Source organism: Haliotis rubra, unplaced genomic scaffold (assembly GCF_003918875.1).
Source record: "Haliotis rubra isolate DU_JTF1 unplaced genomic scaffold, ASM391887v1 Scf1319, whole genome shotgun sequence".
NCBI classification, from domain to species: Eukaryota; Metazoa; Mollusca; class Gastropoda; order Lepetellida; family Haliotidae; genus Haliotis; species Haliotis rubra.
Window position 1 is genome coordinate 2,501 of NW_025765247.1, and position 12,145 is coordinate 14,645.

Here is a 12,145-nt window from a genome sequence, read left to right on the forward strand (position 1 = left end):
ACACATTGTACCCATGTGGGGAATCGAACCCTGGTCTTCGTCGTGACGAGCGAACGCTTTAACCACTCTGCTACCTCTCCGCCCTACAGAACAATAAGGATTTAATGTCAATGCATACTGACTGATTCAGGCATCCCTTCACGAAAATTAATGTCTGAGTGAAAGTACCCGTGAAGATCCGGGTTAGAATTGTCTTTAGTAATCCATGCTTGTCCTTAGAGGCGACTAACGGGATCGGGTGGTCAGGCCTGCTGACTTGGTTGACCCGAAAATAATCTAGTCACCAGGCAATCCAGTGATCAACAGCATGAGCATTGATCTGCATAATTGGGATACGATGACATGTGTCAACGAGCCTGACCACCGATTTTACTCACGGGCTTCGAGACAGACTATGCATAGCAACTGAGTACTGTATTCTCATGGAACAGGCAGATGTCATAGTGAACACGACCAACAAGGACTTGAGACTCAGCCAGGGAGCGGTTTCCATGGCGATATCTACAGAAGGGGGCACTACCATACAGAACGAGTGCAACAGCCGTTACCGCAAGGGCATCAAATTCGGCGATGTCGTGGACACAGGGGGAGGTAATCTACGCTGCAAGAAGGTGTACCACACATGCCTCCCAAAGTGGCAGGATTCAAGCAATGCTTTACAGGTGGGCCCTCAGTAATGACCTGATGTAGTCAACAGGCCGTTTGCTGTAACATCGTAACGATGATGTATATATGTGTGCGTGCGTGCGTGCGTGCGTGCGTGCGTGCGTGCGTGCGTGCGTGCGTGTGTGTCCGTGTCCGAATAGCAACAAGTTGTATGAAAGATATTTATTTGTCGACACCATAATTAGACGTTGACATTACTTAACCTATGGTTAGAGATGCCCGTATTATTGCTTTTCGGATAATTATAATGCAGACAACGGTATGTGCTCTATATCTCGTTACTATACAGTACAATACAGAAATTCAAAGATGAGTTGAAAATGATTACATTTTACGTTTATGATTATTGCAAATTGGATGGGGAGGACTCTTTTTACAGTTTAAAAAAAACAACAACTCCACACACAATAATTGGCGGACCTTTCTGAAGGGAAAATGGAGCACTTATTACAGAAAAGAGTCCACCATTTCAACCATCTCAAAGGTCTTAAGTCGAAAATATGGTCAATTGTCAACAAGAACTTGCAATTCTGAAGTTGGTATCTTTGCGACTGTTGAAGGATTGTTTATACTTCATGGCAATGTCTGAGATTGTGGTGACGAGTTGGTATGGACAAATAGAAACAACTTTCATGCCATATATTTATTTTTAGATGTATATTTATTTTGCATTTCCTTGTTACTATTTCGCAGCAAGCGGACGTCAGTATACATGCTTTCAAACATATAAACGTGCACTTCATATTCAGTATTCTTTAAGAACTTGGATACACCGATGGAATCAGTGTTTAGACGCGGGTTCCGATATCTGATTAGGATGCTAACAAATTACTCTTTTTCTTATGTAACCACTGAGGATCTAATCAGTATCCCAGAACATCTGTCTACTGAGCAGTCACTGTGGTTATCAATATCCTTTCACTTCGAAACTTGTTTATTACTGAAAGTTTCTTTCATTTTTAACACGGGTCACAATCAAAACACGCCAGTGTAGTCTGTACTCACGGTAAAAATAGAAAGATCTTTGAAATGATTTAAACAAATTTTTTTCATCATGAGTAATGAAAATGATTGGCAAACAAGCCAAAGGCTTATCCTAATGCCGCCCCAATACAACAGCATTGATTATGTACATATGTATGACAGTTCAACAGTAAATAATTAAGTGACATTGAATCTGATGAATGAAATAAATTTATTTACAGTAGGTTTACAGTTATGTATTACATTGTGTTTCAGTACATTACTTCTTAAACTTAAATCGACAAGATTTTTCGATAAAACAATGAACAGATTTAACAATGTGCAAATTTTCAACTTCCGATGATTGAATATTTCCACATAGTACCGATTTGAGATTGTATCCATTTCTATGAAAATGCATATCATTTCTTAAATTGTCATAATTTGGACACTAGAGGAAATAGTGTAAATTATCTTCACAAAATGCACCACAGGACCAAGATGGGTCATTAGATATAAAACGATTAACTTTGTGCGAGTTTAGATCACTACATCCTAATCGAAGTCTACAGTGCATAATTTGATAGAATCTGCTTCCAGAATTTGGATCATAGGCAAATTAATACCTGGGTTGTGTGAGATTTTATTTGTGAAAGATTTAGGAGATTGTATTTGTTTAATATCAAGAAAGAATTTGATTAAGATCTAAGAAATCACCAATGGAGAGTATTATTCTTAGTAGAAACATAACAGTTGCTTTAAACCTCTGCTTTCAGCTTTTGATAAAGACTGTGGACGCGTGTTTACAACGAGCACCTTCCAGAGGCTACGGGACCATCGCTTTCCCGGCCCTCGGGACCGGCATACTACAGTACCCACCCGAGACAGTAGCCCGGGTGTTCAAAGAGAGAATAGCCGCTTTCTCCACAGATAACCCACTGACGTGTCTGAGGGAAGTGATCATTGTATTGTATCACAAGGATGAGAAAACAACAAAGGTTTGTGAAACAGTGATACAGCCAAAGCTGGTCAAATCGTCGTTCTTGGGCCATTATAACTATAATTCGTAGTTCGAGATAAGCAGGGCAGTGATACACATATACTCCTACAGCCCTGGGGATCATAAACTTGCAGTGTCGAATTACCCCTCTTTCGAGACAAGTGGAGTTTCTATATTAGGTTGGAAAGATAATACAATTTGTTCACAAAGAATTAAGTTGCAAAATGAAAAATAAAAAAATAAAAAACTCACATAACTTTCAATGTCAAAGGATAAATTACTGTATGTTTCGACAGTCTCAAAGTCATTTTCGGAATGAGAAAACTATGATGACACTGTACAGCTTCGACCTTACTGTCTCGCGGGAAGCCTATAGGCTACCATTCGGAAAGTAAAAGAACATTCTGCTTTGGTAACGATGTATTATAGTAACATTTTCTGTCATGATGTTTGAGGATTAGATAGATCTGACACATAAATGGACGCTGTGATTTTAACGCAATGACAATGTAATCGCAAATGTCACCTCAAGTCAGGTTCACAGCGGATAGTAACAGCGGATAGTAACAGCATCTGGTTCCCGATCCAAGCGTTCCTAGCGTCACGAGCTATCGTAACTATACAGTTTATCATAGGATTACGAATGACGTAGTGCTACGAACGCTATGTGGATTGGAACCCCGAAACCTGCACCGACGTCACTTAAATGTATAATGGAGTTAATGTTTATAGGGGCGGTGGGGTAGCCTGAAGGTTAAAGCGTTTCCTCGTCTCACTGAAAACTAGGTTCGATTCTCCACATGGGTACAATGTGTGAAGCCCATTTCTGGTGTCCCCCACCCTGATATTGCTGGAATATTGCTAACAGCGGCGTAATACCATACTCACTTATGTTTAACGTTTATTTTACAGGCTTTCAATGAAGCGTTCGACAGCGACCCGAGTATGATCAGAGAACCAACGACCATTGATAGGACGAACAGTGAAGGTACCAAGTCACCACAAAGATTAACACCTGGTTATCAAACCAGCTTCAACTGATAAATATGCCTGTAAATATTTGTTATCTGCAGTGTGATTGTACAGACTTAGGTCCCGCTCCACAAGGCGTCCGTAGCTTGGCAACATTCCTAAGCCTACGATTAAACTATAGTTACGACAGGTCGTAACGTTACGAACACTTTGTGGGACCCAGGTTCAGTAAAGATGTAACTGTAGTCGGGCAAATGCAATAGTTTGTACTTTTTTGTTTCCGTTTATATGCAAACTATTGACATATGACACAAACGGTTACTATGACCGAAGTTTTTCGTCTTGTAGAATTTTGGATTGACCCCCTCAGGATTGAGGTGAAAGTAGGAACTCTGCACACGGAAAAAGTGAACACAATCGTGGTGCCAACTGACAACAAGGTGTCACTGCGTGGTAAGTGAAGTTCGCAAAGATGAGTGAAGAGTAAATGAATACGTTTTTTCCTGTTTTGGTTGTGGTTGTTTTTTGTTTGGTCTGTGTTGTTTTGCGCCGCACTCAGCAATATTCCAGCACTGTCTGGCGGCGGTCTGTAAATGATCAAGTCTGGACCAGACAATACAGTGATCAACAGCATGAGCATCAATCTACGCAACTGGGATACGATGATATGTGTCAAACAAGTCAGCGAGCCTGACCACCCGATCACGTTAGTCGGCTCTTACAAGTTACTGAAGACCCTTTCTAACCAGGATCTTCACGGGTTTTCCTGTTTTCAGAAATGCTCCAGCAATATCACGGGGACTTTAGACATAGTACAGTGGAATCTGTCAAATCCGGATTCTGTGTAATCCGCTTCTCTCCATAATCCGGACTACTCTCTGAGTCCCGGCAAAATTGTTTTTAATTTATCATTAAAGAGTGCTTTATCCGGACTCTCTCAATTGCGGATTACAGACTAAAATAACAGCCCCGACAATCAACTTGCTATGAGAATAATTCTTTGTAATCCGGTTGTAGCTGACTAAAATAACAATCCCGACAATCAACTTGCTATGAGAACAATTCTTTGTAATCCGGTTGTAGCTGACTAAAATAACAGTCCCGACAATCAACTTGCTATGAGAATAATTGTTTGTAATCCGGTTGTAGCTGACTAAAATAACAGTCCCAACAATCAACTTGCTATGAGAACAATTCTTTGTAATCCGGTTGTAGCTGACTAAAATAACAGTCCCAACAATCAACTTGCTATGAGAACAATTCTTTGTAATCCGGTTGTAGCTGACTAAAATAACAGTCCCGACAATCAACTTGCTATGACACCAATGTTTTTGTAATCCGGTTGTAGCTGACTAAAATAACAGTCCCAACAATCAACTTGCTATGAGAACAATGCTTTTAATCCGGTCGCAGGTGACTAAAATAACAGTCCGTTGAATAAACATTTCCGTTACTTCTGCTCCGAATTGCTAATGACTGACAACATTGTATTACGTGGAAATTTACAGAGGCAGAAGAATTTCATGTTAACAGACTTTTTCCAATGAGAGTATAAATAATATAATAAAAAACATATTGTCTGATCCAGACTCGATTATTTAGAGACAGCCGCCATAAAATATTTGCTACTTTGCTACTTTGCTAAATCTTTGCTACTGCTGTTGATCACTAGATTGTCTGGTCCAGACTCGATTATTTACAGACCGCCGTCATACAGCTGGAATACTGCTGAGTGCGGCGTTAAACAACAACCAACCAACCAACCAACATATATAATCTCAAACCTATGCGATCTTGGGTTCGAATCTTCGTAAACGTCGGAGAACTGCAACACACTAGGCTTTTCTCCCACATTAAGCTGACACGTCATGTCTATGTGTCTGAAGGCTGTTCACAGCAGTGTTAAAAACTATCTACCGTATTTACTCTACTTAGCGCCCGGGCACTAATGTTTTCACCGGAGTTCTCCCGGGACATCCGAAATATATATATTTTAGCCTTCCCAGCACGACACTGTGAGATAACCGGCGCTTATTAGAGGAAATACGGAATTACTGTAAATTGTAACGATTGCATATTAATAACTTTACCGTAGCTTTCTAAGACCACCGCAATATAATATTTTTGAGTCCGGCGTTAACCAACCAACAAACCAGCCTCTCTCATACAACCAGTAGTAGACAAATAAAAACTTATCTAGGTGAGCTAGCACTAGAAATCAAGCTCAGGTCTGGGCTAGTACAAGCAGCCACACATACACACCCATACATGTTGTCATATGAGCGAAATAATCTTAAGTGCTACGTTAAAGCCCATATCGCATCACCTAACCCATCACACCCACTCAGGCCCTTACGACGTTCTGGCTTAACCCCTAGCGGTCCTGTATGTTATATATATGTTTCATTTCTCTTAGCCGTTTTTATCTACTAATGTATATAAAGGACAGTTTGTCTTTTTGTTTCAGGCCAAGTGGCATTTCTGAAGTCCGAGTATGGGCCTGACTGTATGGTTGGAAGTGACCGTAAGTTCTCTCTGCCATTGTATCGCCTTTAGAGTTCAAATAATGACTTAGACTCCAAACTCTATATTTTCATTAGGAGAAAAGATCTATTTAGAACTGAATGGTACAATCACAGGCCATCGTGTCTTTGCGAGAAATACAGATTTTTTAATTTTTATGTAGAAATTTGAGATGACCCCGTACTCGAAATGCTTCATATTAGAAAAAATCATGACGCATTGTACTGTGAAGCATTTCGAGTCGGGGGTCATCTCAAAATCCTTTTGTTAAATCTTCAATCATCGCAAAGACATGATTGCCTGTGGGTACCATTGGCGTATTATTGTATACCGTTAGTTAATGTGCAGATGAAGAATCATATGCTGATATAATGTAAGTGAGTGCAACATACTTCTTTCTTTTCCATATTGCGAAGCCTGGAAACTTTCCCCGTAAAGATATACGCTATCATGATGTTAAGTTAGTGTAATGTATTGTATGATTTACCCCCTAACAGTGTCTGTAAACATAATTCGTAAATTTGGATATGTAGGTTCATATGTCGGTTAACACTGGAAAGGGGCCGTGGGGTAGCCTAGTGGTTAAAGCGTTCTCCGGTCATGCCGAAGACCCGGGTTCGATTCCCCATATGGGTACAATGTGTGAAGCCCATTTCTAGTGTCCCCCGCTGTGATAATGCTGCAATATTGATAAAAGCGGCGTAAAACCATACTCACTAACACTGGGAACATAGGGTTAATTGGATTTGTACGGAACATCGTAAGGGACATTCTTGCTTTCGCGACATCTCTATCTTCATGCTAAAGTGCGAACGTGATTATTTGTCTCGGTGCTCGCAGTCTCGTTGTCAGGGCACAATGTTTTTTTTACAAAAGATAAAAGTTCGTATATCTTACAATATTTCATAATTTGGGTGTATAGCATCAGTTTGTCAACGTTTTCTAATCCAGGAGCAAATATCACAAAATCCGGAGCTGTCGTCGTTCCTGCTCAAAATATGTCCTGCTCGAACGTCATGCTTGTGTCTGCGGAACATTTCAAGAACAATGTAGAGGAGGTGATCAAAAAGTGCTTCAGAAAGGCAGAAAAGGAGAAAATCATGTCACTCGCAATTGGCCACGTTATTCCAGGTAACATGTTCATCAATATGCATCGACAATTCGAGTTCCCTGTAACGTTTGCATATTAGTGCACACAGACACACATGCACGCACGCATGTACGCAAGTCACACGCACTCACACAACCATCTGGGGATTCCTGGCTACACTAGGATCAGTTGATCGTACGAGGCAATGGTCAGTTGGCAGGGGTGGATACAGCTTTTTGAGAAATGTGAGTGTGTGTGTGTGTGTGTGTGTGTACACTCTTTTGAGAAAGGGGGTGCACACCACGCACTATTTGAACACTTGCTTATGAGTGAAATACCTTCAGTTCTAATTTGCAGCCCAACTGAAGTGTTCGAAACACGAAGAAACTACTAACAGATACTACACCAGAAATATGTTTTGAAACATATGCAGATCTTATCTTTGAAATTATGAACGATATTATTATATCTTCGGCTCGAATAGATAACACATTTTACGGACAGCCACTTCTTTTTCTTCTTAATACGACGTTTCAGAGCTATTTCTTGCTCCTTCATCACATGATGAACTTCTATAAAGAATAAAAAGAAGTTGCTATACATAAAGCGTTTCGTGTATTCATGTTCTTCCAACTTCTAACTTTATCTTCGACTCATTGAAGACGGATTTGACAATGGGTGAGTGAGTGAGTGTTTAGTTTTACGCCGCACTCAGCAATATTCAAGCTATATAATCATAGAATCAATTGCTATACCTATCACAATGTTTCTTTCTTGTTTACCGCCGCCAGCTATATGGCGGCGGTCTGTAAATAATTGAGTCAGGACCAGACAATCCAGTGATCAACAGCATGATCTACGCTGTTGGTGTGTCATGTGTCATGACATGTGCCAACCAAGTCCACGAGCCTGACCACCCAATCCCGTTGGTCGCCTCTCACGACAAGCATGGGTTATTGAAGATCAATTCTAACCCGGATCGTCAAGGGTTATTTGACAATGGCTTTGGCGACATAGTCAAAGCGTATGACAAAGAGTATGAGGACCTAACAATAGTATGCGTGCTTTCAACCGTGCTAATTTATTAGAAAACATTCCATGTCTTCAACCTAATGTTTTATAGAATAATAAACACTAATTGTTCTTACAGAGCAAGACGACGACGCTAAGGTATTCGCCACTGGCATGGAGAGGGCCATCAAGCGATACAAGACTAACCTGAAGGTCCTTAGTGATGTTCGGATCCTCCTCAACAACACAGAACAAAAGTCCACATTTGATTCCATTTTCCGACAGAACGTTGGTCGCCCAGCTATGAGAAAATCTTTTGTGCTGTCTCATGAAGATGAGTTGTCTTCACGTACGTCCATTTGATATAACCATCTTCTTTTTCATCATTTGTGTTTGATAGATGGATGGAGGGATGGAGGTTGTGCAGGTGTTGCTTTCACGTACGCCAACTTAATATAAGCATGACTCTTTGTTATATTTAATATCCAAGTTGATCGTTTGGTGTAAAGTTGATCGTTTGGTGTAAATGGATGGAGGGATCGAGGTTGTGCAGGTGTTGCTTTCACGTACGCCCACTTAATATAAGTATGACACTTTGTTATATTTAATGTCTAAGTTGATCGTTTGGTGTAAATGGGTGGAGGGACGGAGGTTGTTAAGGTGTTGCTTTCACGTGCGTTCACTTAATATAAGCATGCTTTTTTGTTATATCTAATGTTTGAGGTGGAATAAATGGGTGGAGGTTGTTGAGGGGTTCCCTTCACGTACGCCCACTTAATATAAGCATGGCTCTTTGTTATATATGGTGTCTGAGGTATCGGCTACGGGTTGGAAACTCCACATGGTTAGAATGTGTGAAACCCATTTCTGGTGTCCCCCCACCGTGATATTGCTGGACTATTGTTAAATGCTGTGTAAAACCCAACTCATTCACAAACTCTATGTTGTGTTCTCAGAATTGGTTCATTTGATTTTTCGTTATTTTGTTCGTAGGCTCCAAACCACAAAGATACCAAAGTAAGTCCATGAGGTCCGATGATCCGTGCCTGCTTCCACTGCCGCGACTGCGTCTATTGGCCGTGACCAAAGAGCACCTTGAAAACTGCATGGACACTGTCTCCGTCATCTTGCTGAACAATGTTGTGTCAGATATACAGACAGGTTCGGCCATTGAAACTCTTCCTGACGACAAGGTGAGCTGAGGCGTACCTTAGTATCCATCCCTTCAAATATTTAAGGGCAGTGGGGTAGCCTAGTTGTTACAGCGTTCGCTCGTCACGCCGAAGGCCCGGGTTCGATTCTCCACATGGGTATAAATGTATGAAGCCCATTTCCCGTGTCCCCCGCCGTGATATTGCTAGAATATTGCTACAAGCGGCGTAAAACTATTTAGTTCATGCGCTTGTTTTGTTTCTTGGATTGTGTGCAGCTTGACCGAGGTCTTGTGAGTGAGTGAGTGAATGAGTATATTTTTACGTCGCTTTTAGCAATATTCATGCATAATTACGACGGGAGACACAAAAATGGGGTCTACATGATGAACCCAATGTGGGGAATCGAACCCGGGTCTTTGGTGTGACGACCTAACACTTTAACCACTAGGCTACTCCCACATGAAGATAACACCCATGATACAAATGGAATACTCTTAACAAGAGGTGTTAAACCAAGCCCACTCACTCACCGTAACCTTAGGTTCGAATCCAAGTTTCGTCATGATCGTTTTTCTGCACCATGCAATTGCTAATTGTTTTAGGTGCCACGCGTGACCTCCCTCAGCGCGGATCTGCACGTGCTGGCGCAGGTAGACAAGAGCAACGGGATAGTCCACTTCCACGGCTCCAGAGAAGACGTCATGGCAGCGAAGAGGAAGACTCAGGAATATGTCCAAGGTCTAAATACGAAGCACCAGACACGGGAACGAGCCGAAACGATTCAAACCAACGTCCAGTGGTGGTACATGACCACTCCGGGAGGGGAACTCAAGGCCTTCCCCTCAGTGACCAACATGCTGCTGGAGCAGGCCTTCAAGGAAGGTCTCCCATCGGCTACCTTCAAAGTCTCGGGAGGCATGGTCACTGCTGACTTCCGTACAAATCGGTTCCACATGTCGCCTACAGAGTCGTTGAAGATGTCTCGGGTTGAGAAGCGTGGTGGGACTTTCTGACGTGGTCGTGTTAACACTACGCGAAAAGTATGATTTGTGTCAACTTGCAATATATGGGATATTGAAATGTTGTTGATAAGTGCATGTGCTTCTAGATATTTGAGCATGGTTGAATGGAACTGTCCCATCTTCTGTTTCAGCCAAGTTACGGTGTCATGACGTTTGTAACGGTTATGTTTTAGCAAAATCCCGTTTTCTAATGTTTACTTCGATTTGATGGCGATTTACTTGATGCGGGTGTCATATTATATTTCCACCTTCATTTGGGACGGTGAGGTAGCCTAGTGGTTAAAGCGTTCGCTCGTCACGCTGATGACCCGGGTTCGATTCCCCACATGGGTACAGTGTGTGAAGCCCATTTTTGGTGTCCCCCGCCGTGATATTGCTGGAATATTGCTAAAAGCGGCGTTAAACTAAACTCACTCAAACGACCTTCATTTTGCATTGTTTCGTTGTTTTGTTGCAGCCTAGTGACGGTTTGAAGACGTTTGTAACCTTTTGGGAGGCAGATCCAGTTTTTAAATGTTTACTTTCTTTTGCCAGACAATATAAAAACGTCGACCTTTTGTTTGCTGGGAATATTTGAGAACATTTTCCACGTTAGAGCCGTATCGTTTAAACTCAATTCAGTCCTTTTTATAAAATATTTTATCAGTTCACTGTGATGTTTCCTCAAACTTTAGGAAAGCTGTTTTAAATGTATGCAACAATCTTTTCTTATGGCTTATGTCAGTGCTGGATGGATTGTGAAATAGCAGACTAGAAGGTAAAACCGGGATACTGGGATAAACACTGTTTAATCACGATAGAACAAATACTGCATAAAGACAGAAGGGGATATACTGTTACACAGTGGATACCGACGACTCCCACTGTAGACTGGTACAGCTGTTAAATGTACGAATGTCTTTCAGCTGCTTTGCCAACTCCACCTTCACACACGTAACAGTCTGGCCTATCATGTGACAACTGGCAGTCATCTTCGGGTCTACTGGGGACACTCAAATGTCTGGTTTATCCTGGTCTCAAATGAACATTTAAGTTGCTAGGGCACAACGACCTTTCTCTTTGGGATCTTTAAAAGACTAACATGGAGAGAAGGCCTTCGTTACTTGTCAGTATTTTCTGAAACGGAATATTTTGATATATCTTTATTTGAAATCTGATATGTCTGTCTCTGGTTGAATCATTGATTAACTTTATTAGGTTAACATAAACTCACGGGCGAAAGAAACGTCACCAAAATGATTTTTGTATATCTTTTATCGTACACTAAGTGATTATTCATATCTATAGTTCACACTTTCATCATTCAGAATGTTGTAGATCCATTAATTTTCCAAAGATAATTGTTAAATTTTCAAAATCTGAGTTTGTTGTTTTGTGACATGTTAAGAAAGCGAGGTGACGTTTCTTTCGCCCGTGAGTTATTTTTGGAATTACACTTTCTCAATAAAGTACAAATACTAGGAATACTTTGGATGGAGAAGCATCCGGGATCAAAGCGAAGATCTCATAGAGAAACACCTAATGGCCAGCACCAATTGCCTCACTCTGTTAGGTTCGAATCCCGGATAGGACTCCGAAATGAACTATTAATTGTACTTACTAAAACACTGTAATCCGTTTCATGGCATACACCATGTATTTGTTTCACATTCATACACCGTATTTCAGTTACATGTTAAATCAGTTTACATCATCCCATTGGTTTCATGAATTATTTTGTTTGTTCATGGTATTTATTGTAACC

At 41.0% G+C, this 12,145-nt stretch overlaps 1 protein-coding gene across 1 annotated transcript in view; it reads left to right on the forward strand.

Moving 5' to 3' along the window:
- Window positions 1-11,663, forward strand: part of LOC124267532 (protein mono-ADP-ribosyltransferase PARP14-like) — a gene marked incomplete at its 5' end in the record, with an annotated part of 13,417 nt that extends 1,754 nt beyond the window's left edge. Inside the window, 10 exons of the mRNA XM_046702456.1 lie at window positions 432-662; window positions 2,406-2,627; window positions 3,542-3,617; window positions 3,950-4,054; window positions 6,069-6,125; window positions 7,076-7,255; window positions 8,365-8,574; window positions 9,219-9,418; window positions 9,982-10,378; window positions 11,307-11,663. Coding sequence (XP_046558412.1) covers window positions 432-662; window positions 2,406-2,627; window positions 3,542-3,617; window positions 3,950-4,054; window positions 6,069-6,125; window positions 7,076-7,255; window positions 8,365-8,574; window positions 9,219-9,418; window positions 9,982-10,378; window positions 11,307-11,338 — 1,710 coding nt within the window. The remainder of the gene's footprint in view (window positions 1-431; window positions 663-2,405; window positions 2,628-3,541; window positions 3,618-3,949; window positions 4,055-6,068; window positions 6,126-7,075; window positions 7,256-8,364; window positions 8,575-9,218; window positions 9,419-9,981; window positions 10,379-11,306) is intronic.
- Between the last annotated feature and the right edge of the window lie 482 nt (window positions 11,664-12,145).